General features: G+C 68.8%; 2 protein-coding genes across 5 annotated transcripts in view; both read left to right on the forward strand.

The window, feature by feature from the left end:
- Positions 1–4014: 4014 nt before the first annotated feature.
- On the forward strand, positions 4015–7101 carry ATP5MC2 (ATP synthase membrane subunit c locus 2). Its single transcript, XM_066207347.1, has 5 exons — positions 4015–4065; positions 5672–5792; positions 6273–6344; positions 6430–6602; positions 6867–7101. Exons 2-5 carry the CDS (start codon positions 5754–5756, stop codon positions 6979–6981), a joined length of 399 nt encoding a protein of 132 aa, XP_066063444.1. The 5' UTR covers positions 4015–4065; positions 5672–5753; the 3' UTR covers positions 6982–7101.
- A 633-nt stretch (positions 7102–7734) lies between these two features.
- Positions 7735–14577, forward strand: part of LOC136303749 (cyclic AMP-dependent transcription factor ATF-7) — a 53641-nt gene continuing 46798 nt past the window's right edge. For 2 of the 4 annotated variants that reach the window (XM_066207355.1, XM_066207358.1), the window contains exon 1: positions 7735–7821. The gene's annotated coding sequence lies outside the window, so the exon portion shown is untranslated. Of the gene's footprint in view, positions 7822–10534; positions 10736–11208; positions 11312–14577 lie in introns of those variants that run through there. The other 2 variants (XM_066207356.1, XM_066207357.1) reach the window with 2 other exon arrangements.

Consider the following 14577-nt stretch of genomic DNA (forward strand, 5'->3'; position numbering starts at 1 on the left):
TGTCCGGGGGCCCTGCGCTCCTGGGCCGGCCCTGAGGGTGGGGCAATTGTCCCGACAGTGTCGCCGTGTGGGGACAGAGCCGGGCCCGGGGGTGGCACCTGCGCGGCCCCGGCCGTCCCTGTCCCTGTCCCTGTTCCTGTCCCCTGTCTCTGTCCTGTCCCCTGTCCCCTGTCCCCTGACCCCTGTCCCCTGTCCCTGTCCCTGTCCCCTGTCTCTGTCCCCTGTCCCCTGTCTCTGTCCCTGTCCCCTGTCCCCTGTCCCCTGTCCCCTGTCCCTGGTCCTGTCCCCTGTCCCTGTCCCTGTTCCTGTCCCCTGTCCCTGTCTCTGTCCCTGTCCCCTGTCCCCTGTTCCTGTCCCCTGTCCCTGTCCCCTGTCCCTGCTCCTGTCCCCTGTCCCTTCCCTGTCCCCTGTCCCTGTCCCCTGTCCCTGTCCCTGTCCCCTGTCTCTGTCCCTGTCCCCTGTCCCCTGTTCCTGTCCCCTGTCCCTGCTCCTGTCCCCTGTCCCCTGTCCCTTCCCCTGTCCCCTGTCCCTGTCTCTGTCCCTGTCCCCTGTCCCCTGTCCCCTGTCCCTGTCCCCTGTCCCTGTCTCTGTCCCTGTCCCTGTCCCCTGTCCCCTGTCCCCTGTCCCTGTCCCCTGTCTCTGTCCCTGTCCCTGTCCCTGTCCCCTGTCCCCTGTCCCCTGTCTCTGTCCCAGTCCCCTGTCCCTGTCCCCTGTCCCTGTCCCCTGTCCCCTGTCCCCTGTCCCCTGTCCCTGTCCCCTGTCCCTGCTCCTGTCCCCTGTCCCTGTCTCTGTCCCTGTCCCCTGTCCCCTGTCCCTGTCCCCTGTCCCCTGTCCCCTGTCCCTGCTCCTGTCCCCTGTCCCTGTCTCTGTCCCTGTCCCCTGTCCCCTGTCCCTGTCCCTGTCCCCTGTCCCCTGTCCCTGCTCCTGTCCCCTGTCCCTTCCCCTGCCCCCTGTCCCTGTCCCCTGTCCCCTGTTCCCTGTCCCCTGTCCCCTGTCTCTGTCCCCTGTCCCCTGTCCCCTGTCCCTTGTCCCTGCTCCTGTCCCTCTCCCCAGTCCCCCTGTCGCTGTCCCTGGGTGTCCCCTGTCCCCGGGTTTGTCCCCAGCCCCTCTCGGGGGACCAGAATTCCCAAATTTCGCCGCCCCCGGCGCCGCCGCGGCCCCGCAGGATCCTGGATCCCGCGGCGCTGTCGGAGTAAATCTCCCGCGCCGCCGAGACCCCATAAATATCTCCATTTCCCCTGTCCTGGAGGGAAGATGCGATCAGCTTTTAAATGTCACACGTAAAGTAAAGTTTGTCATAAAAGGGCGTGTGAAAAAGGAAAAAAAAAAAAAAAGGGAAAAAGTCAAACGGGAAAAGCGGATCCGGCGCTGAGGCGGCTGAGCGGGGCCGGGGGGGTTTGGGGGACCCCAGCCACCCCCAAAGGGCTCCACAGACCCCAAAGTCCACAGACCCCACTGCTGGGGGAGAGGGCAGGGCTGGGGGTGAGAAATCCCCAACTCCTGGCGTGAGAAATCCCCAATTCCTGGGATCAGAGACCCCCAGTTCCTGGGATCAGAGACCTCCAATTCCTGGGATCAGACCCCCCCCATTCCCAGGATCAGACCCCCCCATTCCCAGGATCAGACCCCCCCATTCCCGGGATCAGACCCCCCCAATTCCCGGGATCAGACCCCCCCCATTCCTGGGATCAGACCCCCCCCATTCCTGGGATCAGACCTCCCCCATTCCCAGGATCAGACCCCCCATTCCCGGGATCAGACCCCCCCATTCCCGGGATCAGACCCCCCCCATTCCCAGGATCAGACCCCCCATTCCCGGTACCAGACCCCCCCCCCATTCCTGGATCAGACCTCCCCCATTCCCAGGATCAGACCCCCCATTCCCGGGATCAGACCCCCCCCCATTCCCGGAATCAGACCCCCCCATTCCCGGTACCAGACCCCCCCATTCCCAGGATCAGACCCCCCCCATTCCCAGGATCAGACACCCCCCCATTCCCAGGTTCAGACCCCCCATTCCCGGGATCAGACCCCCATTCCCGGGAACGCTGTCGCCGTTTTGGGGCCGTTTTCGGACATTTTCGGGGCCCACTTCTGCCGCCCCTCCGCACACCAACCCCGCACCCCCCCCCGCCTTCCCGGCGCCCCCAAATCCGCCGGAACTCCCCCCAAACGCCCCGGCCCCCCCTCCCCGCCCGCCCGCGCCGCTCCCGGCCCCCGTGACGCCATCCCGGCTACATCACTGTCGCCGTTGTCGCTTTTGTCGCTCCGCGTCCCCACCGGGCACGGATTTACGGCCCGCGGGGGCCCCGGTGGGGACACCCCGGGGGGGTGTGCGGGAGGGGGGCCCGCCCTGAGCCCCCCAAAACGCCCCCCCGGCCCCAGGGTGTCCCCAGGGTGTCCCCAGGGTGTCCCCAAACGGAGATCGGGATCGGGGAGCCCCCCCACCCCGATAACCCCACCCCGGGACCCCCCATCCCCTTCATCCCCTCTCAGGAGCCCCCCAACCCCTCCAGGCCCACGCGTGTTGCCCCCCACCTTGAAGCCCCCCCCCCCCAATCCCCCTCCGGACCTTCCCACCCCCCAAATTCACTCCAGCCCTCACCGCTCCCCGCTCGTGCCTCTGTTTCCCCAGCGCCACCGGGCTGCAAAAGTGGGGGACCCCCCAGAGACCCCCCCAGACCCCCCAGATCCCCCAGACCCCCCAGATCCCCCCGAGACCCCCCCTGAGCCCCTCCTTTAACCGCAAGGTCAAAACCAGTGCGGGGACAGGAAACCCATGGGGGGAACTGGGAGGGACTGGGAGGGAAATGGGGGGGACTGGGGGTGACCGGGGGTGACCGGGGGGGCTCCTCCCGACCCCCCCGCCCCTCCCCGGCTCGGCGCACGGCAGATTGTGGGTTTACATCCGAGCCGATCAGGGCAGCAAATGGAGCCGCGGCTGAAACGGGGAATAAAACAAAAAAATGGGAAAAGGAGGAAAAAAAAAGGATGGCAAAGGGGGAGGGGAAGGGGGGAAGGGCGGGGAGGCGGGAGGGGGGCTGAGGGGTCTGGGGGGGCCGCAGGTGGGTCTGGGGGGGCCGCAGGTGGGTCTGGGGGTCTGAGATCCGCGGGAATGGGGCTTTGGGGGGCTGGAGCGGGATCCGGCGATAAAAGGGAACTGGGGAGGGGGCGCGGCCCCCCCGGGGTCTGGGGGTCCCCCCCGCCGCCCTCCCCCCGCTCTGCCGGAGCCGGAGCCCCCCCAGTCCCGGCTCCTCGCTATTGATTTCCCGTTAATGGCAGTTAATTATCGCCCTGGTTTAATTAATGGCCGTGACGGCTCCCGCGGCAGCGGCGCTGCCAGCAAGGCGGAGGGGGGGACACAGCACCCGGGGGGGGACGACAATGTCCCCAAGGGGGGGATACAGGACCCGGGGGGGGACACAGCACCCGGGGATGACAACGTCCCCAAGGGGGGGACACAGGACCCGGGGGGGGAACGACAATGTCCCCAAGGGGGGGACACAGGACCCGGGGGGGGACACAGCACCCGGGGATGACAACGTCCCCAAGGGGGGGACACAGGACCCGCGGGGGGGACACAGCACCCGGGGATGACAACGTCCCCAAGGGGGGGACACAGGACCCGCGGGGGGGACACAGGGTCCGAGGGGGACAACGTCCCCAAGCGGGGCGACACACCACCCAAGGGTGTCAATGTACCCAGGGTGCGCTCCCTGCACCCCCGGGGACATGGAGGGGACACGGTGGGGACAAGGGGGGGACACGGCGACCCCGGCCTCACACACGCTCGCGGTCACGTGCGCGCTCACGTGCTCAGCCCAGGTGCGCACACCTGCGCTCCCCAATGTTCCCGCCAGAGGGCGCGCGCGGCCCCGACTCGCCCCCGCCCATGACCCCGCCCTCGCCCCGCCCACGAGCCCGCCCTCGCCCCGCCCCCGCCCCCGCGCAGCTCCGAGTCCTCCCGCCCGGCAGGGGGCGCCGCGCGCGCCCTCACCGCCCCCGGCCGCGCTCCCGGCCGCGCCTGCGCACACGGAGCGGCTGCGACCTGCCCGGCGGAGCCCGGTGAGAAGGGGCGGCCGGGCCGGGGAGGACACCGGGCCCCGGGGGGACAGTGAGAGCCCCGGGGGGACACTGAGAGCCCCGGGGGGACACTGAGCCCTGGGGGGACACCGAGCACCGGGGGGACACCGAGCACCGGGGGGACACCGAGCCCGGGGGGGACAGTGAGAGCCCCGGGGGGACAGTGAGAGCCCCGGGGGGACAGTGAGAGCCCCGGGGGGACACCGAGCACCGGGGGGACACCGAGCCCCGGGGGGACACCGAGCCCCGGGGGGACAGTGAGAGCCCCGGGGGGACACCGAGCACCGGGGGACACCGAGCACCGGGGGGGGACACTGAGCCCCGGGGGGACAGTGAGAGCCCCGGGGAGGACACCGAGAGCCCCGGGGGGGGACACTGAGCCCCGGGGGGGACAGTGAGAGCCCCGGGGGGGACACCGAGCCCCGGGGGGACAGTGAGAGCCCCGGGGGGACACCGAGCACCGGGGGGACACCGAGCACCGGGGGGGGACACTGAGCCCCGGGGGGGACAGTGAGAGCCCCGGGGGGACACCGAGCACCGGGGGGACACCGAGCCCCGGGGGGACAGTGAGAGCCCCGGGGGGACAGTGAGAGCCCCGGGGGGACACCGAGCACCGGGGGCACAGTGAGAGCCCCGGGGGGACACCGAGCACCGGGGGGACAGTGAGAGCCCCGGGGGTACAGTGAGAGCCCCGGGGGGACACCGAGAGCCCCGGGGGGACACCGAGCCCCGGGGGGGACAGTGAGAGCCCCGGGGGGACACCGAGCACCGGGGGGGACAGTGAGAGCCCCGGGGAGGACACCGAGAGCCCCGGGGGGACACCGAGCCCCGGGGGGGACAGTGAGAGCCCCGGGGGGACAGTGAGAGCCCCGGGGGGACACCGAGCACCGGGGGGGACACCGAGAGCCCCGGGGGGACAGTGGGAGCCCCGGGGGGGACACCGAGCACCGGGGGGGACACCGAGAGCCCCGGGGGGACAGTGGGAGCCCCAGGGGGGACACTGAGCCCCAGGGGGACAGTGAGAGCCCCGGGGGGACAGTGAGAGCCCCAGGGGGGACACCGAGCACCAGGGGGACACCGAGAGCCCCGGGGGGACAGTGAGAGCCCCGGGGGGACAGTGAGAGCCCCGGGGGGACACCGAGCCCCGGGGGACACCGAGCCCCGGGGGGACAGTGAGAGCCCCGGGGGGACAGTGAGAGCCCCGGGGGACACCGAGCCCCTCGGGACGGGAGGCGAAGGGAGCCCCCGCGCTGCGGGTGGGGACGGGGCCGGTGTCGCCCCCTCAGGGGCCGGCCTGGGGCATCCCCCCCCGGGCTCCTCCCGCGGCCGTTTGCGGTTCCCTGCCCGGTGCCCGCCTCTCCCGCCAGGGCCGGGGGTCCCCGGCCGGGCCCGTCCTGGAGCTCCTGTCCCCCCCGGGGTGGCACCGCCAGCCCTGGCTGCCGGGAGCTGCCGCCCGGGTGACGGCGACGCGTCCTGGCCCTCCCGCGTGTCCCCGTGTCCCCGGTGTGCCCCCCCGGACCCGGGGTCACCCGTGGGGCCGGAGCCCCGCGCCTCAGCCCCTCACTCCTGGTGCCCGTGTCCCCTCCAGCCGTGTCCCGCCCGTGTCCCTCGGGCCGTGTCCCACGTGTGTCCCTCGGGCCGTGTCCCACGTGTGTCCCTCCGTCCTCGCCATGTTCACCTGTGCAAAGTTCGTCTCCGCTCCTGCGCTTGTGAGTAGTGACAGCCCCTCCCCTGTCCCCTGTCCCCTGTCCCTGTCCCCTGTCCCCTGTCCCTGTCCCCTGTCCCTGTCCCTGTCCCTGTCCCCTGTCCCTGTCCCTGTCCCCAGTCCCCTGTCCCCTGTCCCCTGTGCCCTCTCCCCTGTCCCCTGTGCCCTGTCCTCTGTCCCCTGTTCCCTCTCCTCTGTCCCCAGTCCCCGGTGCCCTGTCCCCGCCCTGGGGGCTGGGGGTGACAAGTGACCCCCGGGGGACACTTTGGGCGGGCTGGAGCCGCGCTGGGTGAGCGGTGACGGGGCTGGGGGGTCACCGATCACCCCGAGGGGACGCAGCGCCGGCAGCGCCACCCCCGCGGTGCCAGGACAGCCCCCGCCAGGTGTCACCAGGGGCCGGCCGTGCCCGGGGGTGGCCCCGGTGGCTCTCCGGGGGTGGGCGTCCCCCCCGTGCCCCCAGGTGAGCCCCGCCTGTGCCCCGCAGGTGAGGAGGAGCCCGCGGGTGCTGGGCCAGCCCCTGGCGGCGGCGCTGAGCCCCGAAGCGCGGCCGGAGCAGGTAACGCACCTGGGCTGGGGGGCGGCGCCCCGCGGGGGAAACTGAGGCCCGGGAGGGGCCGGGGCTGACCCCGGCTGCCCCCCAGACTGTCCCCCAGGGCCGGCCCGGAGCCCCCCGCGCCCTGCGGACCAGCGCCGCCCACCGCGACATCGACACGGCCGCCAAGTTCATCGGGGCCGGCGCCGCCACCGTGGGCGTGGCGGGCTCGGGGGCCGGCATCGGGACCGTGTTCGGGAGCCTCATCATCGGCTACGCCAGGTGGGGGACGGGGAATGGGGACAGGGACAGGGGGGACAGGGGGACACCGTGTTCAGGAGCCTCATCATCGGCTGCGCCAGGTGGGGGACAGGGACAGGGGGCTCTGAGGGGGACAGGGGGTTTGGGGGGCACAGGGGCCTTGGGAGGTCAGGGCTTTGGGGGGGCAGGATGCTCTTGGGGACAAGGGGCTCTCGGGGACAGGGGGCTCTGGAGGGGACAGGGCCCGAGGTGGCCGTGCCCTCTGAGCCCGCCCCGCTTCTGCAGGAACCCCTCGCTGAAGCAGCAGCTCTTCTCCTACGCCATCCTGGGCTTTGCCCTCTCCGAGGCCATGGGGCTCTTCTGCCTCATGGTAGCCTTCCTCATCCTCTTCGCCATGTGACGAGCGGGCGGTGACAGCCACAGAGCCGTGAGGTGACCGTGACAGAGCCGTGAGCGGGGACAGCGGCCCCGGGCCCGGCCGGGGGGGCCGGGGACAGGGAATAAAGACGGTTTGGTGACAGTCTGAGCTCCTCGTGTCTCCTCGGTGGCGCTGGCCGGCGTCACCTGTGTGCAGCTGGCTTTGTCCCCACAGGGTCACCCCAAAGGGACGGGGACGTCACTGATGCCCCTGGGCTGCCGCCGCGGCCGTCCCCTCCGTCCCTCCCCGGGGACGGCTCCGCCGGGAGGGGCTGCGGGGCCGGGAGGGGGCTGGGGTGTCCCAGCTGCTGGGGGCAGTTCCAGCCGTGCCCGGGCTTTGGGGTGTGCCCGGGGCCGGGGCCTGGCCGTGCCCGCGATTCGGGGGGCCCTGTGAGCTGGAGGTGTACCGGGAGTCCGGTCCCGGCCATGCCTGGGTTTCAGGGTGTCCCGGGGATGTCCGGGTGTCCCGGGGCTGTCCCAGTGTCCCGGGGGGTGTCCCGGTGTCCCGGTGTCCCTGAGGGTGTCCCGGGTGTCCCGGGGTGTCCCGGTGTCCCTGAGGGTGTCCCGGTGTCCCCGGGGTGTCCCGGTGTCCCGGTACCGGCAGCGCGCGGGGCCTCCTAGGCGGAGCCTCTCTCAGGACACGCCCATGAGGCGTGACGCCCACGCCCCCTCATGACCGAGGCTCCGCCCCCGGCGCATCTCATTGGCCGCCGCGCCGTTACCTCCCCGCGGGTCTCGCGAGAGCCTGGCGCGCGGGGCGGGGGGGCGGCGGGAGCCCCAGCGCGAGCGGCGCCAGCGCGAGGACCCGGCCCGGCTCCCTCAGGTAACGGCGGCCCCGGCGCGGCGGCGGCGGCGGCGGCCCGGGCGGTCCCGCGGCGGCCGCGGGGGAGCTCCGGGGGCGGCGGGAGCCCCGGCCGGCCCCTCCCCCCAACTCTCCCCGAGTTTTCGTGAGGCAGCGGCTCCGCCCGCCCCGCCCCCGCGCTGAGTGACGGCGCGCCCGGGCCAATCGCGGCGCTCGCGGCCCCGGAGCGGCGGGCGCGGCGGCCAATGGAGAGCGAGGCGGCGCCGCTCTGAGGCCAAGCCCCGCCCCCGGGGCGGGGCTAAGGAGCAGCGAGGGGCCCGGGCGGTGCCGGGGGGAGCGCGGGGGGCCCTGAGGGGGAGCGGGGAGGGGGCCGGGGGTGCCCGAGACTAACTCGGGATGGGGCCGGGGGTGCCTGGGATGGGGCCGGGGGTGCCCGAGAGTAACTCGGGATCGGGCCGGGGGTGCCCGAGACTAACTCGGGATGGGGCCGGGGGTGCCCGAGACTAACTCGGGATGGGGCCGGGGGTGCCCGAGAGTAACTCGGGATGGGGCCGGAGGTGCCCGGGATGGGGCCAGGGGTGCCCGGGATGGGGCCGGGGTCCCTGAGGGGGAGCCCCGGGATGGGGCCGGAGGTACCCTCAGGGCTGGAGGTACCCTCAGGGCTGAGGGCTCCGGGGATGGACCCCGGGATTTTGGGGCAGTCAGCGGGTCCGGGGGTCTGCAGGGAGCCTGAGGCTGGGGGGCTCCTGGGGGATGTGGGGCAGTGGCCGTGGGGGTTTGCAGATGTAGGGGGGTTCAAAGGGAGAAGGATTCTGGGGTGAGCCCTGGAGAGGCAGGAGGAGTCCTGGGGGGCCTGGGGGGAGGCTTTGGAGGCTGAGGGTGTCCAGGGGGGTCCAGGGGGACGTGGAGGGGCTGTCAGGGGGTCCAGGGGGGTCCAGGGGACGTGGAGGGGCTGTCAGGGGGTCCAGGGGAACGTGGAGGGGCTGTCAGGGGGTCCAGGGGGGTCCAGGGGAACGTGGAGGGGCTGTCAGGGGGTCCAGGGGGGTCCAGGGGAACGTGGAGGGGCTGTCAGGGGGTCCAGGGGAACGTGGAGGGGCTGTCAGGGGGTCCAGGGGGGTCCAGGGGAACGTGGAGGGGCTGTCAGGGGGTCCAGGGGAACGTGGAGGGGCTGTCAGGGGGTCCAGGGGGACGTGGAAGGGCTGTCAGGGGGTCCAGGGGGGTCCAGGGGAACGTGGAGGGGCTGTCAGGGGGTCCAGGGGGGTCCAGGGGACGTGGAGGGGCTGTCGGGGGTTTCGGGGGGGTCCAGGGGGATGTGGAGGGGCCGCAGGAGCCCGTGCGGAGCTGGGGCTCTGTGGCTGCCCTGGCGCTGGTGAGGGCAGCAGCAGGAGGGCACAAACATCAGGAGCTGGAGGGTTTGGGGAGTTTGGGCTGTGGGTGTGAGCTGGGGCCACTGGGCAGGCTCACCTGCCCCTGCTCACCTTTCCTGAAGCCAGCAGCAGCTCCAGCGCCCCGGGGTTTTCTCAGCGGAGAGCAGGAGTAACCCTAACCTGCGCTGTTTTGGGAGGTGGGGCAGAGCAGCAGGTCCCCAGGGGGCACGGGGGGGGGACATCCCCTGCTCCTCTGGGGGGTCTCAGAAAAGGGCTCTGTTCGGATGCTGTCAGTCTGCCGGGGGAGCCAGCACCAGCCCAATTCCTGTGGAAAACTCCTGGGTTTGGGTGCCAGCCCTGGGTGATCCCGAGCTGTGGGACGCTGGACGTCAGCCCCAGGGCTTGTGTGCCCCCTCCTCACTGCTCCACGGGCAGCTCTTTCAGTCTTTTCCCGGGATTTATCCGTGTTTTCCTGCATCACTCTCACCATCCGGGATCTGCAGCAGAGCCCCGAGCCCGGGGGTCCTGCCAGGAGGAGGAAAAGGCTCCACAGAACTTTTGGGGATGTGTCAGGAGGAGGAAAAGGCTCCACAGAACCTTTGGGAATGTGTCAGGAGGAGGAAAAGGCTCCAGAGAACCTCTGGGGATGTGTCAGGAGGAGGAAAAGGCTCCACAGAACTTTTGGGGATGTGTCAGGAGGAGGAAAAGGCTCCACAGAACCTCTGGGGGTGTGTCAGGAGGAGGAAAAGGCTCCACAGAACCTTTGGGAATGTGTCAGGAGGAGGAAAAGGCTCCAGAGAACCTCTGGGGGTGTGTCAAACCTCCCCCAGTGATTCCCCTTTCACTCTGACTGGGCCCAGCTCTGCCCAGGGCCTGTCCCTGACGGGGGTTTCTGTTTTATTTCTGCTTTCTCCGGGTTCCTGATCCCCTGGGGCCCTGCGGCCTGTCCCTGCAGGTCCCTCAGGGTGTGCTGGGGCTGGCTGCAGGTGCTGAGGGGCACACAGGGGAGCTCAGGTGCACACACAGGTGCACACAGATGTGTTGGGGTGCACAGAGGTGCACACACAGGTGCTCAGGTGCACACACAGGTGCTCAGGTGCACACACAGGTGCTCAGGTGCACACACAGGTGCTGAGGGGCACACACAGGTGCTCAGGTGCACACACAGGTGCTCAGGTGCACACACAGGTGCTGAGGGGCACACACAGGTGCTCAGGTGCACACACAGGTGCTGAGGGGCACACAGGGGTGCTCAGGTGCACACACAGGTGCTGAGGGGCACACAGGGGTGCTCAGGTGCACACAGGGGAGCTCAGGTGCACACACAGGTGCTGAGGGGCACACAGGGGTGCTCAGGTGCACACACAGGTGCTGAGGGGCACACAGGGGTGCTCAGGCGCACACACAGGTGCTGAGGGGCACACAGAGGTGCTCAGGCGCACGCGCAGGTGCACACGGGGGTGCTGAGCCCACCTGGGCAGGTGCAGGAGTCCCTCCTGCCCAGAGCATTTCTGGCAGTGCCGTGGCACGGCGGGGTGGCCTGCAGGGACACGGCAAAGCCAAAGGATGTGGGTACCAAGCAATTCCAGTTTCTCAATTACGTCTTTATTCCCATTTCGTTCTGAAATCCCCCTGCGCCGGGCTGGAGGAGGTTTGGGACGGGAATGCCCCGGGTTTGGGGAATGGGGAAGTTGGGGAGAGGAAGCAGCAGCGGGGTGGGGACAGGCAGGGAACCCTCCTCCTCCTCCTCCTCCTGGAGCTGCTCTCAGCATCCCGGGCAGGGCCGGCGAGCTCGGTGCCTGGCAGGCTCCCGGGGCAGGCTCCGTGCCCACGGGCTGCTTTGGTGTGTCAGGGAAGGAGCTGTGCCTCGGCTTTGGCTCTGGGCTCGTCCCTGCTGCATCCCACGTGATGCTGCTGCGCCTGTTTGGGTTTGTTTGTCCCTCAGACTTTCTTGAGGCCTTCTTTATTTTTTCCTTCTTTTATTTTCCCTCTCTTTTTTTTTTTTTTTTCTTTTTTCCTATTCCTGCTCCTGGCACTGCAGATCGAGGCCAGAGTCCCCCCAGCTGCTCTTCCCCCCTCGCTGAGCACCGAGCCGTGCTGCAGCCAGGCAGGAAACGCTGCCAGAAAAGAACCTGAACCTTTTGGTGAGAGGCCTTCAGCACTGGGGACCTGTTGCTTCCTGCGATTCATCGATTATTTTCTCCCCATTCCCAGTGACCTGGGGATTCCCAGCGTTGTCTTTAAGGGGTTTGTGGGGTCGGCGTGGGGAGGGTGGGCTCACCCCGGGGCCTGGGCGTCCCTGGGGAGCCAGAGGTGGTTTCCCTTTGGGCTGGAGATGTGTGAAAGTTGGCCTGGAGGGACTAAAAATGGGTTCAGTCAGCATTCCCAGCTTTTGTCTGGGCTCCTGCTCGGAATCCTGTGTGCTGTCCCTGGGTGTTTGTACCTGTATTTCTGAAAGTTTGGTAAATGACAGTGAACTTCTGCTGTGAGGAGGTGAAGCTTTGCTAATTAATGTAATTAAGGTAATGAATGCGAAGGTCTCTCCTCTGTTGTGGTGGGATCTGTGGTCAGGCTTGGCAGCCCATCCCGCTCTTCCAACAGTGGGAGTAGTGAATATTTCTTTTGTTGTTGTTCTGGGTGTTGGTAGAGCAGGGCTGGATGAGAAGTAGAGGCAGATATTGCAGTGGGAATGTTGAATATTCCCTTTTCTTTGCTCTGGGTGTTGGCAGAACAGGGCTGTGCCCACCTGGAGTGTCCTGACCAACTGGGATTTTCCTGGGGAGGAAGATCCCGAGTGTGGCGGAGCTTTAATGAGCAGGGGGTGAGGAATTCCCCAGGGGAGGACCCTCACCTTGCCTTTGTGTTCCCAGTTTTTTTTTGGCACCCCCAAAAAAAGGAGAGTTTTTTGTTCCCAAGCCCTGCAGGAGCCCCTCAGCGCCTCCACCCCGTCAAGCCTCACCTCGGTGCTGTGGGGGCTCCAGCCGAGGGGATGAGCACAGCCCCCCGAAACCCCTCTGTGCAGACCCTCCTGCCTGGAGGGTGTCTCAGCTTTTTGGGGCTCCGGCATTGGGAACAAAGCTCCTGAGCCTCGGGAAGCTGAATGAAGGGAAGTGCCCGGGCGGGATGGAACCACAGCAGGTGGATCAGAACGTTTTTATCTGACGGGCAGGGCAGTGTGGGGCCTGCCCGTCCTCCCCGGCTCGGTAGTTTGAATTCCTGGGCAGGGGTTTTATCTGGTTTTATCCGCAGTGCTGCTTTCCCTCCCACCCCTTGCGCAGGGCAGCCCTGGCTTCGCTCTTCCCTTCAAACCATCCTCACACGTTGGCAGGGGAAATGTGTTCCAGCCCAGCTCGGGGCTCTGGTGCCTCGTTTGCAGCAGCTCTCATTGAAACAGGGGCTCTGAAGTGGCGAAATAATTTCAGGAAATGGGACTCCGGTTTCTGGGTCACTCAGGCATTTCCGAGGTAAAATACGGCTCTCCCCGAGGCCGCGGCGGTGATTAGCCAGGCTGGGTGAGGAGCCGTGGCTCTCCCCGGCCTCTCCTTCCCCCCGTAAAGCTGAGTTATTCTGAATTATTTCCCCGTGCAGCTGTAGATCTGCGGGCTGGAGATGGATGGCCCCGCGGCCGCCCCGGAGCCCGGCCGGCTCTGCCGCTGCAGCTGCTGCCAGGGGAGGAGGAAAGGAGGTTTTCCTGCAGCTCTGGGGGCAGCTTGGGCTGTGCTTAGTGCTGGAGTCAGGCACAGGTCGTGGCCCTGGGGAGCCCCGGGATGAGCCAGGGCTGGAGCCCCAGGATGAGCCAGGGCTGGAGCCCCGGGATGAACCAGGGCTGGAGCCCCGGGATGAACCAGGGCTGGAGCCCCGGGATGAACCAGGGCTGGAGCCCCGGGATGAACCAGGGCTGGAGCCCCAGGATGAGCCAGGGCTGGAGCCCCGGGATGAGCCAGGGCTGGAGCCCCGGGATGAACCAGGGCTGGAGGTCAGGGTTTAACCAGGGCTGGAGCCCCGGGATGAACCAGGGCTGGAGGTCAGGGTTTAACCAGGGCTGGAGCCCCAGGATGAGCCAGGGCTGGAGCCCCGGGATGAACCAGGGCTGGAGCCCCAGGATGAGCCAGGGCTGGAGCTCAGGGTTTAACCAGGGCTGGAGCCCCAGGATGAGCCAGGGCTGGAGCTCAGGGTTTAACCAGGGCTGGAGCCCCGGGATGAACCAGGGCTGGAGCCCCGGGATGAACCAGGGCTGGAGCCCCGGGATGAGCCAGGGCTGGAGCTCAGGGTTTAACCAGGGCTGGAGCCCCGGGATGAGCCAGGGCTGGAGGTCAGGGTTTAACCAGGGCTGGAGCCCCGGGATGAGCCAGGGCTGGAGCTCAGGGTTTAACCAGGGCTGGAGCCCCAGGATGAGCCAGGGCTGGAGCTCAGGGTTTAACCAGGGCTGGAGCCCCAGGATGAGCCAGGGCTGGAGCTCAGGGTTTAACCAGGGCTGGAGCCCCGGGATGAACCAGGGCTGGAGCCCCGGGATGAGCCAGGGCTGGAGGTCAGGGTTTAACCAGGGCTGGAGCCCCGGGATGAACCAGGGCTGGAGCCCCGGGATGAACCAGGGCTGGAGCTCAGGGTTTAACCAGGGCTGGAGCCCCGGGATGAACCAGGGCTGGAGCTCAGGGTTTAACCAGGGCTGGAGCCCCGGGATGAACCAGGGCTGGAGCCCTGGGTTTAAGCTCTGGGTTTTACCATGGCTGGAGCTCGGGGTTTAAGCTCAGGCTTCAAGCAGGGCTGGAGCTCCTGGAGGAGCTCCCGAGGTCCTGCAGCCACCAGGTGCCCCCGGGCAGTGCCCAGCCTGGCTGCTGTGGTTGTGGCAGCTGCCAGTTTCCCTGTCCAGGGGCTCACTTGGGTGTCTGGGTGGCACCGGGGGCTCGGGAGTGTCCCTGGGGGCAGCTGGCACGGCCCCGGGGCAGGCGGCAGCTCCGGCGCGGCCACTTGTGTTGCTTTAAGTGCCGGGAAGAGCTTTTGTGTCCGGGCAAAGGCTCGCCGGGCCGGCGGGGTTTGTGCTGTGTGTGACAGGGCTGTGACAGCGTCCCCTGTGCCCTCCCGGGGGGTCCGAGCCTTTCCCCAAAGCCCGGAATCGCTCTGCGGTCGCTCTGCAGTCGCTTCGGGGCCAGACGGGAGGTCCTGACAGGAGCCGTGCCCTCCAAGGCCGGATTACGGCCCTCCCAGGCAGGAGATGAGCGTTTGCAGCTCTGCCAGCCCCGAGGCGATGAGCTCCCGGAGGTTTGGGGGTGCCCTGCGAGGCCGGAGCCCCGGGAGGGGCTCAGAAAGGAAAGGCCAGCCCCGAGGGCAGTGCCGGGGCTCGGCGGCGGTTTGGCGTTTGTTTCCAGCGAAAACCCTGCCAGTGTTCCGGTTTGTTCACTTGGGTTGGCTT

The sequence above is a fragment of the Chamaea fasciata genome, unplaced genomic scaffold (genome assembly GCF_029207755.1).
Source record: "Chamaea fasciata isolate MVZ Bird 193981 ecotype frontalis unplaced genomic scaffold, bChaFas1.0.hap1 SCAF_41, whole genome shotgun sequence".
NCBI lineage: Eukaryota > Metazoa > Chordata > Aves > Passeriformes > Sylviidae > Chamaea > Chamaea fasciata.

Coding starts and splice junctions, on each gene's coding strand:
- ATP5MC2 (XM_066207347.1), top strand. CDS start 5,754: ATGTTCACCTGTGCAAAGTTCGTCTCCGCTCCTGCGCTT. Junction 5,793..6,272: donor TCGTCTCCGCTCCTGCGCTT/GTGAGTAGTGAC, acceptor TGTGCCCCGCAG/GTGAGGAGGAGCCCGCGGGT. Junction 6,345..6,429: donor CCGAAGCGCGGCCGGAGCAG/GTAACGCACCTG, acceptor GCTGCCCCCCAG/ACTGTCCCCCAGGGCCGGCC.